Source organism: Phallusia mammillata, chromosome 1 (genome assembly GCF_965637545.1).
Source record: "Phallusia mammillata chromosome 1, kaPhaMamm4.hap1.1, whole genome shotgun sequence".
In the NCBI taxonomy this organism is placed as follows: Eukaryota; Metazoa; Chordata; class Ascidiacea; order Phlebobranchia; family Ascidiidae; genus Phallusia; species Phallusia mammillata.
The window spans coordinates 17395070-17407282 of record NC_137252.1 but is presented as its reverse complement, the minus strand read 5'-3'; the positions used below and the strand labels follow the sequence as shown (position 1 = coordinate 17407282).

At 38.2% G+C, this 12213-nt stretch overlaps 2 protein-coding genes and 1 long non-coding RNA gene across 3 annotated transcripts; 1 reads left to right on the top strand and 2 right to left on the bottom strand.

Annotated features, from left to right (window-relative positions):
• Window positions 1-581: 581 nt before the first annotated feature.
• LOC145215480 (serine/arginine-rich splicing factor 5-like) lies at window positions 582-2400 on the bottom strand. Its single transcript, XM_080084185.1, has 5 exons — window positions 2084-2400; window positions 1879-2004; window positions 1080-1160; window positions 970-1023; window positions 582-910 (listed from the first exon to the last, which is right to left on the bottom strand). Exons 1-5 carry the CDS (start codon window positions 2293-2295, stop codon window positions 817-819), a joined length of 567 nt encoding a protein of 188 aa, XP_079940311.1. The 5' UTR covers window positions 2296-2400; the 3' UTR covers window positions 582-816.
• A 39-nt stretch (window positions 2401-2439) lies between these two features.
• LOC145215506 (uncharacterized) lies at window positions 2440-3562 on the top strand. Its single transcript, XR_013857318.1, has 2 exons — window positions 2440-3108; window positions 3165-3562. It is a non-coding gene; the product is annotated as an uncharacterized LOC145215506 (long non-coding RNA).
• A 6373-nt stretch (window positions 3563-9935) lies between these two features.
• On the bottom strand, window positions 9936-12133 carry LOC145215471 (serine/threonine-protein phosphatase 6 catalytic subunit). The gene has a single exon (XM_080084173.1). The coding sequence runs from the start codon at window positions 12071-12073 to the stop codon at window positions 11156-11158; it is 918 nt and encodes a 305-aa protein (XP_079940299.1). The 5' UTR covers window positions 12074-12133; the 3' UTR covers window positions 9936-11155.
• Window positions 12134-12213: the final 80 nt, after the last annotated feature.

The following is a 12213-nucleotide window of genomic DNA, read 5'->3' as shown; positions in this document are numbered from 1 at the left end:
TAATTGATACCAAATTTAGCCTCCTGTCTAAAGCTAAACACACTGATAAATGGCAGATGGGCATGAAATTTATAAACTGTTCAGTCATAGTAACTGAAAACACTTTAAACCAGGGGTGGGCAACCTGCAGCCCGCGGGCCAAATGTGGCCCTTGATTAAAGGTTGTGCGGCCCAGAGAGACCCTTGGATTTTAAGTGTCCTGGCAAACGAGTCCAACTATTATATACTTTTGAGCAAATTAATGCGCATGGTGCTATTTTAATGCGACCTGGCAATATGTGGCTAGAATCAAATGCGAATACAACTTGTAATTAAGCATATTTGCTAAGCAACACAGAAAAATCACCTTGTGTTATACACAGGTGCGTCCCGGGATCGAATTTTGGCTATTGTATTTGGCCCCACAGTAACAAAGGTCGCCCAACCCTGCTTTAAACCAATTGACAAATTTGGCCTTGTGTTTCTGTTATGCACCCCTGTCCAATGATTTGTAGAAGGATTTCATTGGTTTTAAGACAACTGCAATCTTTATGAAGTAGTTCTTCATGGCAAACATTTTTGCAAAACACCAGGTACTCACATAAAATCAGATGTTTTGTATTTAGCGATACATCAGAGCTGCAAAAGCTGTGTGGCTGTACAAATAGTAAAAAACATTTGACAAAGGTCAACTACCAATTGGAATAGTAACATAACTCCAATACTTGTAAACTCTTTAGCCCTGTTTGTATCTCGGTGTATGTATAAGAAATATAGTACAGTCAAAACCATCTGTACAGACTGCCCAATTAGTCAACATTAACCAGCAACAGTGCTTCATGATCGGCTTCTGCTTCTACTATCTCTTCCATTAATGGGACTTGGACTTCGGCTTCGGCTTATCGAGTGCTTACGCACTGGAGACAATGACCTTTGAAGTTAAGGGGAAAATTAGCCTTTTTCTAAAAAATAGAAAGATAAATATATTACCTTCTTGGACTGACACTGTGATCTCTTCCATAAGGTGATCTACTGCCACTTTTGCTGCGAAAGAAAATAATGCTAATATCTTACATGAAAAAAATTAAATGGTATTTTACCTTCTGCGATTACGGCGGGGTGAGCGACTGTAACTTCTCGAGTATCTTTCCCTGTTTCGACGAGGGCTTCTAGACCTTGACCTACAATAAAAAGTAGCCTTAGTATAGCAATAGCATTACCCAAGAATAATGATCTCATTATTTAAAAAATTTAAACGTGCTTTAATCATCCTTTGAGATATTGCAAAGTTCACTGGAAATTAGTAAAAATGTAAATTTTGTAAACAGCTTTCTTGGCAAACAACACATTTTTGCAATTGATCTGTAAATCAGAAATTAATTTACATTCCATGTACACAAAAAGCATAGACAAATCGGGGGCAGCACCATACTTTGATGTAAGTCAGATAAGGTGTTTATGTCTAACATGGTGAATCCAGGACCAAAATTGCTTCGATGTATATACTAAAGTGGGGTGCTGTGCGATGCAGTGTTGGTAAGAGGATCGTTGATGCCAAAACTGCTCAGTTGCCGATGCATTACGAGGTTGGGTCTAGTAGTTATAGTTGATTGTAGAAGACAGGTTGTGTGCGAAGAGGCGGAGTTTTATATAACACAAATAAGCGTTGGTATATGATGCGGTGTGGCAACGAAAGTAGAGTAGAGCCTGAGAAAATGGTTCAGAGAGTTAATGTCTCAAAATTTGTCAAAAGTAGACAACATTACAAGATAAACCTGATAGAAGTAGCATTCCACCACAATAAAGGCTAAGGGATATTAAACATGTTAACGACGTTCAAATCAAAATCAATAGGTAATAGTAAAGATCTTTATGGTAAGATTTGGAGAACAGGCCTACCTGTCATAACGACGACGTCGATCATCATGATCATCTCTACGACCCCCACCGCGTCCACCACGTTCATTACCACGCCTGGTCATACCATTGGACATCTCCACTCTGGCTCGAACTCCACAGATCGTTCTACAATCCAAAAACATGTATCATTAAAATTACCCTCTTTAGATGTGGCTTAATTTTTCCGTCACCGCTTACGACTTACCTTCCATCAAGAGCACGAACTGCGTCTTCCGCATCTCGATTGTCTTCAAATTCAACAAATGCAAACCCGGGTGGATTGCGGGCGACCCAAACGTTTTTCAGTTGCCCATAATAACCAAACACCCTTTCAAGTTCACTTTTACTCCCTTGGCTGCCAAGATTTCCCACGTATACTTTGCAATCAAGAGGTCCAGAATTTCTAAACGACGCCATATTTTCTTTTCAAACCGTTTGTCTTTTCAGTTGTAAGAACAGCAACGTAACCAGCAAAACGCTCGACGCAACTTATCGAAATGCTTGACAAGCGCATTTCTGCCGATGGCAACCGCGCATGCGCAATAAGCGGATTGACATCAAATTTGTATTCTTCCGACTTGTTCTTCTTTTTGTTAAAGGGCCCCGGCAGCGGCGATGTGACTTTTTCTACATTTTAGATATTTAGAATTGCCAAAAATCAGGGATTCCGAATCACTAATTTTTTTTGTCCTATGATTTGTCGTTTTCGAGATATTCAATCAAACAACGAGCTCTCGAGCGACACCTTGGTTTGATATGTAGCAGCGATTGTTACGTCACCTCGTACCAACTTCTAACAGTGGCGTTGGTCAGCTGTTGTTTTTATTGCTTGTTTTAGCTTTGATGCGTACATTTTTCTATTGTTTACAACTGATAAAATTAACGTAGATACTTAGTTGACAGTTAAGCAATAAATAACAACTGTTTGCTTAAAAAGGTAGGTGTTTTGTTGTTGACAAAAGGTATTTTCCACGTAACAGAATTATTGTAGGTGTTTATGTACTAACTATGTGATAATGGAGGAGTGAAAATCATGCGTTTGCTGCCATGAAATTAGTAAGTGCAACAGCAGTTAGCCAAGTTCAACGAATATTCTGAGTCGAATCTGCTTTGTATAAAAGCATATCCTGGATTTGAATCTATATGTCTCAACGTGTATTAGAAGCAGCATGTTATCGATTTAAACGTCAATTGGGAAATCATGATGAGGGTAATTAACACCCGTCACGAGTAAGTTTTACTGTACTAACTACTAACATGCAACTAGCAACCTCTATACGTTACAGATATACTGCCTACTAAAATTTGTTGAATGGTGCTGGGGAAGACTTCAGAGTTACGTTGCCAGACTGACAGCCACTTGTCAACTAATATATAAGTTGTGAATTCCCTTGTGATGTTGCTGCACAACAATACATGTGGTTGCATATGCTTTTCACCCAAGGTCCCAACTCTTTGCAATAGGCTTTGTTAGAAAGTGCTGTCAGTTTCTTTTGGATTTCTGAATTGAAAACCATAAACACAAATATAGTGGTGTATGCTCATCTTTTATTTCTATCATACTTGTAGCTACATGCCAAACATAATGTTTTGTTTCTGACGATTCTTCACTAATGTATTTAATGATTTGTGGATGCCTGTCAGTCACAAAGGCTTTAATAAACAATCATTTGCTTGTGATGTTTTCAATGCATCCCAAGAATCCTTCTTTTTCCATATCATTGCTGTTTGCCACTTCATTGCTCTAGAAAATATTATGAAATTCAAAGATCCATCATTCATCATTGTGTATGTACCAAATTTGTGTCCAGGGAAATCTGCAGTTAATTTACTTCTGGTACACCATTTAAGAGGTAAAGAAGTTTTCCTTTACACACAATGTATTTTGGTTCATAGCTTAGATTGGGTGGTTCCCAAATGAAAATATATTGATATTATCACACCTTTTTTCATAACCACACTTTTTTGTTATTACCAAGTAAATGGCATGACAATAAACTAAATTAGTATGACATAATGGTAATATTAAAGACTATCATGTTAAATGAGATTATGTCAGAAAACAATTAATTAAAGCATACCATATGCTACTTTTCTTACAACTGCTCTCAATGCCATTTCTTGCTGAAGAAGACTGTTCTAATGAATACATGGAATGGCATTTGGCTTTAACACCAGAACTTTTGCCATACTCCTGTCTGCTGCATTTTATTTGTGAAACATTCATCTGTGAAATGTAGGCTACAAAGAACACTGTATTTCGTTGGTCCCTTTTTTTCACGTTAACAAATTTAATCCAAGCTGACCGCAATCGCTTTATATTTGGAAAGCGAAAAAGTGTCAAATTGCTGGCCTTTTGATTTCCTCTTGAATTGCAACCATAGAAAGAACACACTGCAGGCATTTTTGCACACTTGAGTATAAAAATGAAAACATTTAAACACCAAAATACCTAAACTGACTAACGTAATTGGCGTCGCAGAACGTTAACAACCACCGACTACAAACAAGCTCCAAACCAAGTTGGTACGAGGTGACGTCACATGGCGTTTGAGCTCAGTGACAAAATATCCGCAAGGTGTCAGTGTTTTTAGATTTAAAACGTAAATATTTGACTAGTAACTTCGATTTTTGTGGTTTTAAATCTGAAATCGTGTTTATAAAAATACGACAAACAACATATTAAAAAATAATTTTCCGGTGCCGGGGCTCTTTAAAGGAAGCCTTTATCGCCACAGTTAAAAGGTAATACATATTCCACGTAGGGGCAAGAGGGGGCACTTGCCCCCCTTGGAATTTCAGTGTGCCTCAATTTAACATATTTAGCAGCAAACCTAATTAAAGTGGCAGCGTGGGGATTTGTGACATCGTTCAATGCTTTAACATTTAAGCAACTCAATTGTGAAGTACACGATTTATGGCTTCATATGTAACAAATTCTTGATGCGGTAAAGTATCAGCCAAAATTTGCCCCTCTTAAAAAAAATTCTGCCGGCGCCCATGATTACCAACCTTAAAAAATCGCACCACTTTTAATAAAACCAATTCCAAATCTGTAAAAATCGAAATCTGGAAATATTTTTCTAAAACACTTCACATGTACGGAATTTTAGGGTCTACTGGACAAAGGTGGCAAATCCCTCATTAGGCTAAAATAGGGGTGGCCAACCCGAGGCTCGCGAGCCGCATGCGGCTCTTCGCCTGGTTTAATGCGGCTCTTAAGTTGTTGTCGAAGTTTGGGGTCATTGTGTATATTTGGGTTAGTATGTGCATGGCGATCTGGTACAAAAATCGTTAAATTTAAAGTAAAGCTTTAACCATTTTGCTTTTGAACAAACTTATTATCGGTATGGCCACAAACCTTGCCTTAAAACTGCAACTTTATGGCTTGGTTATGATGGCATATATTTAATTGTGAACAATGAATGATTGCTCATTGTTGCGTACATTGCGAATGAGACACGAAGCAACAGCAATATTTACAACAAATGTGTTCCAAAGTAAATAATGCTTCAATCCGTTGTTTTTCGGGTTATGACGAACGTTATTGTTTCAAAAACTTGTATTTGCTGACGTTTCGCCCACCAGAACGGTAGGGCTTCTTCAGAGCAATAAACGAATAATACAGCGGGCACAGAGGCGAAAGTGTACAAAAAAAGCGGGATACGATGAAGAATAATTACATTAGGACAGCGCTTCCCAACCGGTGGGCCGCGGCCCACTGGTGGTCCGCAACGTACTTTCTGGTGGACCGTGAAGCTTTTCAAACTATTACCATACCAATATAGAAGTTAAAAAAAGTTACACAGTTTGTGTGAACGTACTTTCAAATTTAACCTTTTTTCGCAAAAATATGATATTATTCACTAAGCCGCATAGGATTTCACGTTAAACAAAGCTTTATTACGCAAACAAACTGCAATTGTCGCGACAGTTGTACTAGTTGTAAAATCTTGCTGTAACTGTCATTGTTAGCTTTATTTGGTCTTTGCGTAGCTACAAAATGAATAGTTTTTTCCCCAGAAAGTAGTAGTGAGCTCATAAATCATATCAAATCAGCAAGCTCAGGCTTCACATTAACAGAAGTATTGCTTGTGCGGTTATTATTTTTTTGTCAATTTTAGTTCTTTTCCATTGTGGTTTTGTCGCAATATTAAACGGTGGTCCGCCAAAAAAAAATTTTTTTTAAATGGGCCGCGAGCTGGAAAAGGTTGGGAAGCACTGCATTAGGACAAAGGCTTTCCGTGAAAAGTTTCCGTGAAGAGTACAAAATGACAGGGCGTAACTAATGTCCGATATTTGATGGGAAAATCGGACGCAAAATGTCGCGGAAAACTGGGCTCAGGTTTTTACCATCGTTACGATTTAAAACATTTGAATTATATGGGAAAGTTTTTGTGTTTAGCTTCGTAATGACCTTTCAAGTTACTTGTTTTTGTTATGATTGACCGAAGCTGGACAAACAAGACACAACAGGTTTACCTCCATTATCAATGAATGAAAACTCCTCCTCCCATTCTGTTGTAAAAGTTATATTTTCCTGTTTATCATTCTTTTTTTACAGTTATTTCTCAACAACGTTTTTTTGGGTAGACTTTGCAGTTATTGCATGTGTAACATTAAAGAGTCGCAGTCAAAGGCTCAAAGAGCCTGTACTGACCCTTAATGGGTAGACAGTTGAACTTGAAACACTACCGTATATCTGAGTGTTTCCCAACCTATGGGTCGCGACCCAAAGTTGGGTCGCCTGAACATCCTGGGGCGCTTGTTTTAGTGACAATTAGAGCGTCTACTGTTTGACGCCTCGTAGCGTTGTTTTTATATTTCCAAGGGTTTTAAATTGTGGCCCAATAATAACTTCAACTTGTGGTGATAATGGTTAAAACTGTTTGTGACGTCATAAAGTGATGTGTTAGCTCACAGTTGAGCGTTGTCTGGCTAATATTGCTTCCATTCAGCTCCAAGTTCGGGCTAAATGGAAATGTTTGGTCGTAAAAAACAACAGTGTTTGCTCGTTATAAGTTTATTGATTTGCTAAACTGGCGTAGTAATTTTCAAAAAGCTTTCCTATAATTAACAGACAAAATACAACTAAAATAGCATGACCATGGGTCGCGAGAAACCACTAAACAAAATTTTGGTATGTATTTGGGTCGCGTTAAAAAAGGTTGGGAACCACTGGATATCTGACTCCTATAAACAAACTAACCGCTGTTTAACTAAATTACTAAACCTATAAGACGCCAAACTGCAATTACATTCCCAAATCTGTATTTCGACAAAGCATTTCACAACAGCGCCACTTTACGGTTAGACACGCAACACAAATGCCAGAACGCCAACGTGAGAGCTATCAACTGCTCTGTTATGCCCATGTACCTTGTTATACACCAACGCACTATTATGGTCTGATTTTAAGCCTAAAATACGCTGATTATATAGCGTTCAGGTCACATATTGTTATGCGAGCATAGTTGTAAAAACCAGTGTTTCATACCGGAACGGAACGGAACGTTATACCGGAACGAAATAAATAATTTTTGGTCCAAATACCGGAACGAAATACCGAAATAAAAAATATTCAAAATACCGGAACGGAACGAAATACCGTTATTTTTTATTTCGGTATTTCGTTCTAAAAAAATCCAGGATAGTTGCTTCAAATGCTTCGTTCATCAATTAAAAATCATCGTTTTTATTTGTTTTAATACAATCACAGTCAAATCACTATGACATCTCTTTTGTCATACATGTTATGTGACGTAATAACCACCAGACAACCATCTTTGTTTGTTGCAACTAGCTTATACTCCGTTTGGTTGACTTATTTTAGTGTTGGTAAGCAATGAGCATTGATATTTAACGTCATTAGATATTTTAGCCTGTGTGTGGAACTGTCTTTAGAAGACTTTTGTAGGTTTAAGTAGTGGAATAAGTGCGGGTTATGATTGGTAACATAACAGTGATACATGTTACGATTTTCGTTTTTATATTATTGCCAGGATATTTTAGATTAAGGGATGGGTCGAAAAAGAACAAACCAAGCGTGGAATTTTTTTACTGAAGTAAAGAAGAAGCAGAAAGTTGAAATAAAATGCAGGCATTGCGAATTTGTTTTTGAAGGGATGGCTCATGGCGGAAACATGTTAAAACACATAAAAAATGTCCATGCTGATGAATGGATTGACTTTCAAAGAAAAAAAAGTGCCATCGCAAATAAGAAAGCTGAGAAACTTGCCAAACAAAAAAACTTTTTTAAACCAAACAACAGCCAGCAGGCCGACAAAATATCTGTAAATGTCCAATTTCAAGCATGTCCAGAAGACATTAAGCAATATGCTATAGAAGCGGTCACCAAAAATGGTCTCCCTCTTTCAGTGTTTGAAGCGTCTGGTGTCAAAAAAATGTTAAACCCTCTTCTAAAGTCAGCAGATCTCACACTTGGCCGCAACAAGATGAGAGATTTGACGATCGAGGCAGCTCAACACAAACGAGAAAACTTAACCGAGCAAATGAAAGGTAAACTGGTTTCTTTGAAAATTGATTTGGCTACGCGCATGGAACGCCATTTTATGGGGATTAATGTTCAGTTTGTCAACGGGAGTGAACTTGTTTTAGCAACATTATCCGTTCAAGAGATGACAACTCGTGCCAGAGCAGTTGATTTAGTTCCGGTTATAATTCAAACTTTGTCGTTGTTTGGTGTCCACATGTCGCAAGTTTATACACTAACCACTGATAATGGCAGCAATATGATAAAAAGCGGTTGTTTGCTACGTGATCTTGAAGAAGATGAACAGAACAGCAGTGACGAAGAAAATGATGACAGTGATTGGCAAAGTCCCGGAACCGACAGACAATTGCTTCAAGAAATAGAAATGTGTTTGTTACAAACAGATACGTCTAGAGGTGGGCCAATTTCGGTGAGATGTGCTGTGCATACGCTACAGTTAGCTATTTTAGACGCCTTGAAAGATTCTGTTGCAAACAACACGATTGTTAAGGTAAGGGCTGTGGCTAAAATTCTCCGAAAACCAAATGTTCGTTTGGCTCTCAGACACAGAAAGCAAAAAATGGCTGTTCTTGATGTTGAAACACGGTGGGGCTCGACATACATGATGTTTCGTGGTGTCCTAGACTTGCGAGACACAATTGACGAAATAAACACGCAAGGTGTTCCTGTTGCAGGACTTTGCTTGTCAGAATCGGAATGGAACAATGTACGTCGCATTGTTGATGCATTGAAACCGGTGTTCGACGTAACCAAGATTTTACAAACCCGAAATATTGCTGGAGGGGAGTTCTATGCCCACTGGATTAAACTAAAGACACAATTATCTGATTATGATAATCCTCTTGCAAGAAGTATTGCCAACAATCTGAGAAGCAGGGAAAAGTGTTTGCTTGGCAACGCAGCTCTACTTGCTTCAGTATATGTTGATCCGAGGTACCGTTGTCTTCTCTCAGCTTCCGAAAAGGGCGTCGCAAGAGCACAGCTGCACGAGATGTGGTTAAAACTAAAAAAAGTTACAGACGACAGTCAACTTGAAACGAGTCCAGTCGCCAGCACTTCCAGTGAGCAAAACAGTCCGGAAGGATACCAAAGAGCTGGGAATAGAGGATTTGATTCAGAAGATGACCTAATTGAAAAGTTGTTGAAAGCAAAAGATTTGGAGCAAAATACTTACGGAAACCTTCCCAAGGCGACCGAGTTCAATGACGCCCTCGACGTGTACGAACAGTCCAAGCGGGTTGACAAAAAGGAAGATCTTTTTCAGTATTGGAACAACAGCTCTTCTATAATGAAAGCAGTAGCACAAGTGGCAGCGGGGCTACCAGTTACACAGGTTTCGGTAGAGAGATCATTTTCTGGGCTTAAACTGATTCTGGAAGCCAAACGCAACCGCATGAAAGGGGACATCACTGAAGCAATTATGTTGTTGCGAAATAATGTGTGATATTAGTGGCAATAATAAATTCAACTTCACTCTCCTTCACTCCGTGTTTGTGCGGTTTGTTTTTGGTAGAAAAAGCACAAGGACCGAAATACCGAAAAATACCGTTATAATTTTATTTCGGTCAGACCGGAACGAAATGAAAATATCGGTCCAGAACGAAATAACGAAATAAATAAATTCCTCAGAACGAATAACGTTATTATGTTTCGTTCCGTTCCGGTATGAAACACTGGTAAAAACGTACGCCCGAGAAGAATAACTAAGTTCTAAACCGTAATTATTCATTAAATTGATTATAATTTTCGTTTCTGTATACAGAAACGTCCAATCTAACATGGCTGGAAGCCGTTTAAGACGTGGTTCTCGCTAACACGTAAATTAGCGATACAGCAATAGCCTTAAGCCGGTGTATGACCAGTGCGGTGATTAGAAAACAGTTTTAAACAGGTTTAATAGCCAGTCAAGCTTTTGTGTACAAAAAAGGCATTGAATAAAATGTTTGAATCTCAAGTTCAAAGTCCGATACAAGCCGCAGTTTGGCCACCCTGTCCTGGAAGCTTTTGTTCGGTAATGCGGAGCTCTGTAAAAAAAATCAACAAAAACCTCTTTATGTTTATTAGGCGTTTAAACTAATGGCAGAGTAGGGACCATGAATCTTGAATTGCAGGTCCCTGCTACAAAAAATGGTATCTGGACAACAGGAAAAGGCATTTTGGGGACAAATAGGAATGTGAACCATAGTGTTTAGCATAGAACTCTAAATATTTTCAGATCATGTTCATAACTTTGAACATACAATCAGTTTTTCAACCGTTTTTCAGTGCAATTTTCTGAGAGAAGGTATTCTGAATGGGATATTAAAATAATAGTGCAAAGATTACATTTGCCTAAAGAGCTAGAAGTTTACAAAGTTAATAAATAATGATCTTACTTAAGTCAAAATTTAAAATTGACCGGTTTTATCATTGATATATACTCAGTCCATACATAATCGTCATTCCAGATTAAAATATTTAGGAAACACATGCAAATAAGATGCAAGACCACATACATGAATTTTTGCATCATTCTGTCCAGAATTAACAAAGCCTACGTAACCCAACAGTAATATGAGGAAAAACAGTTGACATTTTTAAAACTTCAAACACAATTTATCAATGGAACAGGAACTGGGGTAACCACAAAAAACTAGCATAATAAACACAGGTGACAAGTTGACAACAGGTAAAAATGCAAAATAAAATGTCTCTGAACGAAGAATCAGAACATGGTTTGAAATACACAGTGGAACATATTTGTTCAAACTCATTTCAAATAAATCACAGAAAATAGGGAGTTGTGTTTCTCTCTGGAATAACTCTCATGTTGTCAGGAACAGCATGAAACAACTTGGCCTCTTTTTCATCTTTTTCCTTGATGACAAGAATAGCAGCAATGTTTCCACACCGGTAACAGTAATTTGGTGCAGACCACACAGTAACAAGTTTCTCATCAAACATGTACTTAAATCCTTCATGGACCAGCTGATGTGCCCTGCATATCAACGACAGACCATTCAAATGTACGAACTCATTTGTAACCTTGGCTCCAAACAACCATCCAGCACCACGAGGTGAAACTGCCCACGTTTCAACATCTTCAGGATCAGACCACACTAAATCACAAAAGGCACCCTTGTGAGGAATTTCCTGTTGGCGGTCAATGGTGCGAATTTGATCGAGAGTTTTGATATCTGGGGAGAGTCCACCATGAACGCAAAGTATGGTTGAATCTATTATTGCTGCAATGGTTAGCAGATCAAAAACCTTTGTACAATAGCGCCAGGCATTTGCATTTCCATATTTGGTTTGGCATTCATCATAAAATCCATATACTTGGGTGATCTGTCGACTTTCATGATTTCCTCTCAAAAGCGTAATTTTGTTTGACCACTTTGCCTTCAGTGTAAGTAAGTAAGTGAAGGTTTCCAAACTGTAGTACCCACGATCAACAAAATCTCCCATAAACACATAATTTGTCTCAGGTATTTCACCACCATTTTTGAAAAGTTCCAACAAATCATAAAATTGTCCATGAATGTCACCACACACAGTCACAGGTGTGCTAACTGGTTGAACATTTGACTCCTCAAGTAACAGATCACAAACGTAATCACATAGTCTCTTTAAATCATATTCTGGTAGGTATTTGCATTCTTTTGCAATCTCAATCATTTTATCAAGGTCAAATGGAACCATGTTGTCCTACGTTCATAAACAAGCTTATGGACACATACCTGCAAGATTGTAATTAATCTTTAGTCATATGCTAAACGTTCAGTATCCACACCAATCTTTTTTTAACATTGGTTGTTACAATTAACAAAATCCAGTAAATC

Excerpts from the sequence above, each read along its gene's own strand:
- LOC145215480 (XM_080084185.1), bottom strand. The coding sequence starts at position 2,295 with ATGGCGTCGTTTAGAAATTCTGGACCTCTTGATTGCAAAGTATACGTG. Across the intron at positions 2,005-2,083 it reads GTTCGTGCTCTTGATGGAAG|AACGATCTGTGGAGTTCGAG; the intron begins GTAAGTCGTAAG and ends TTTGGATTGTAG. Across the intron at positions 1,024-1,079 it reads CCCCGCCGTAATCGCAGAAG|CAAAAGTGGCAGTAGATCAC; the intron begins GTAAAATACCAT and ends TTTCTTTCGCAG.
- LOC145215471 (XM_080084173.1), bottom strand. The coding sequence starts at position 12,073 with ATGGTTCCATTTGACCTTGATAAAATGATTGAGATTGCAAAAGAATGC.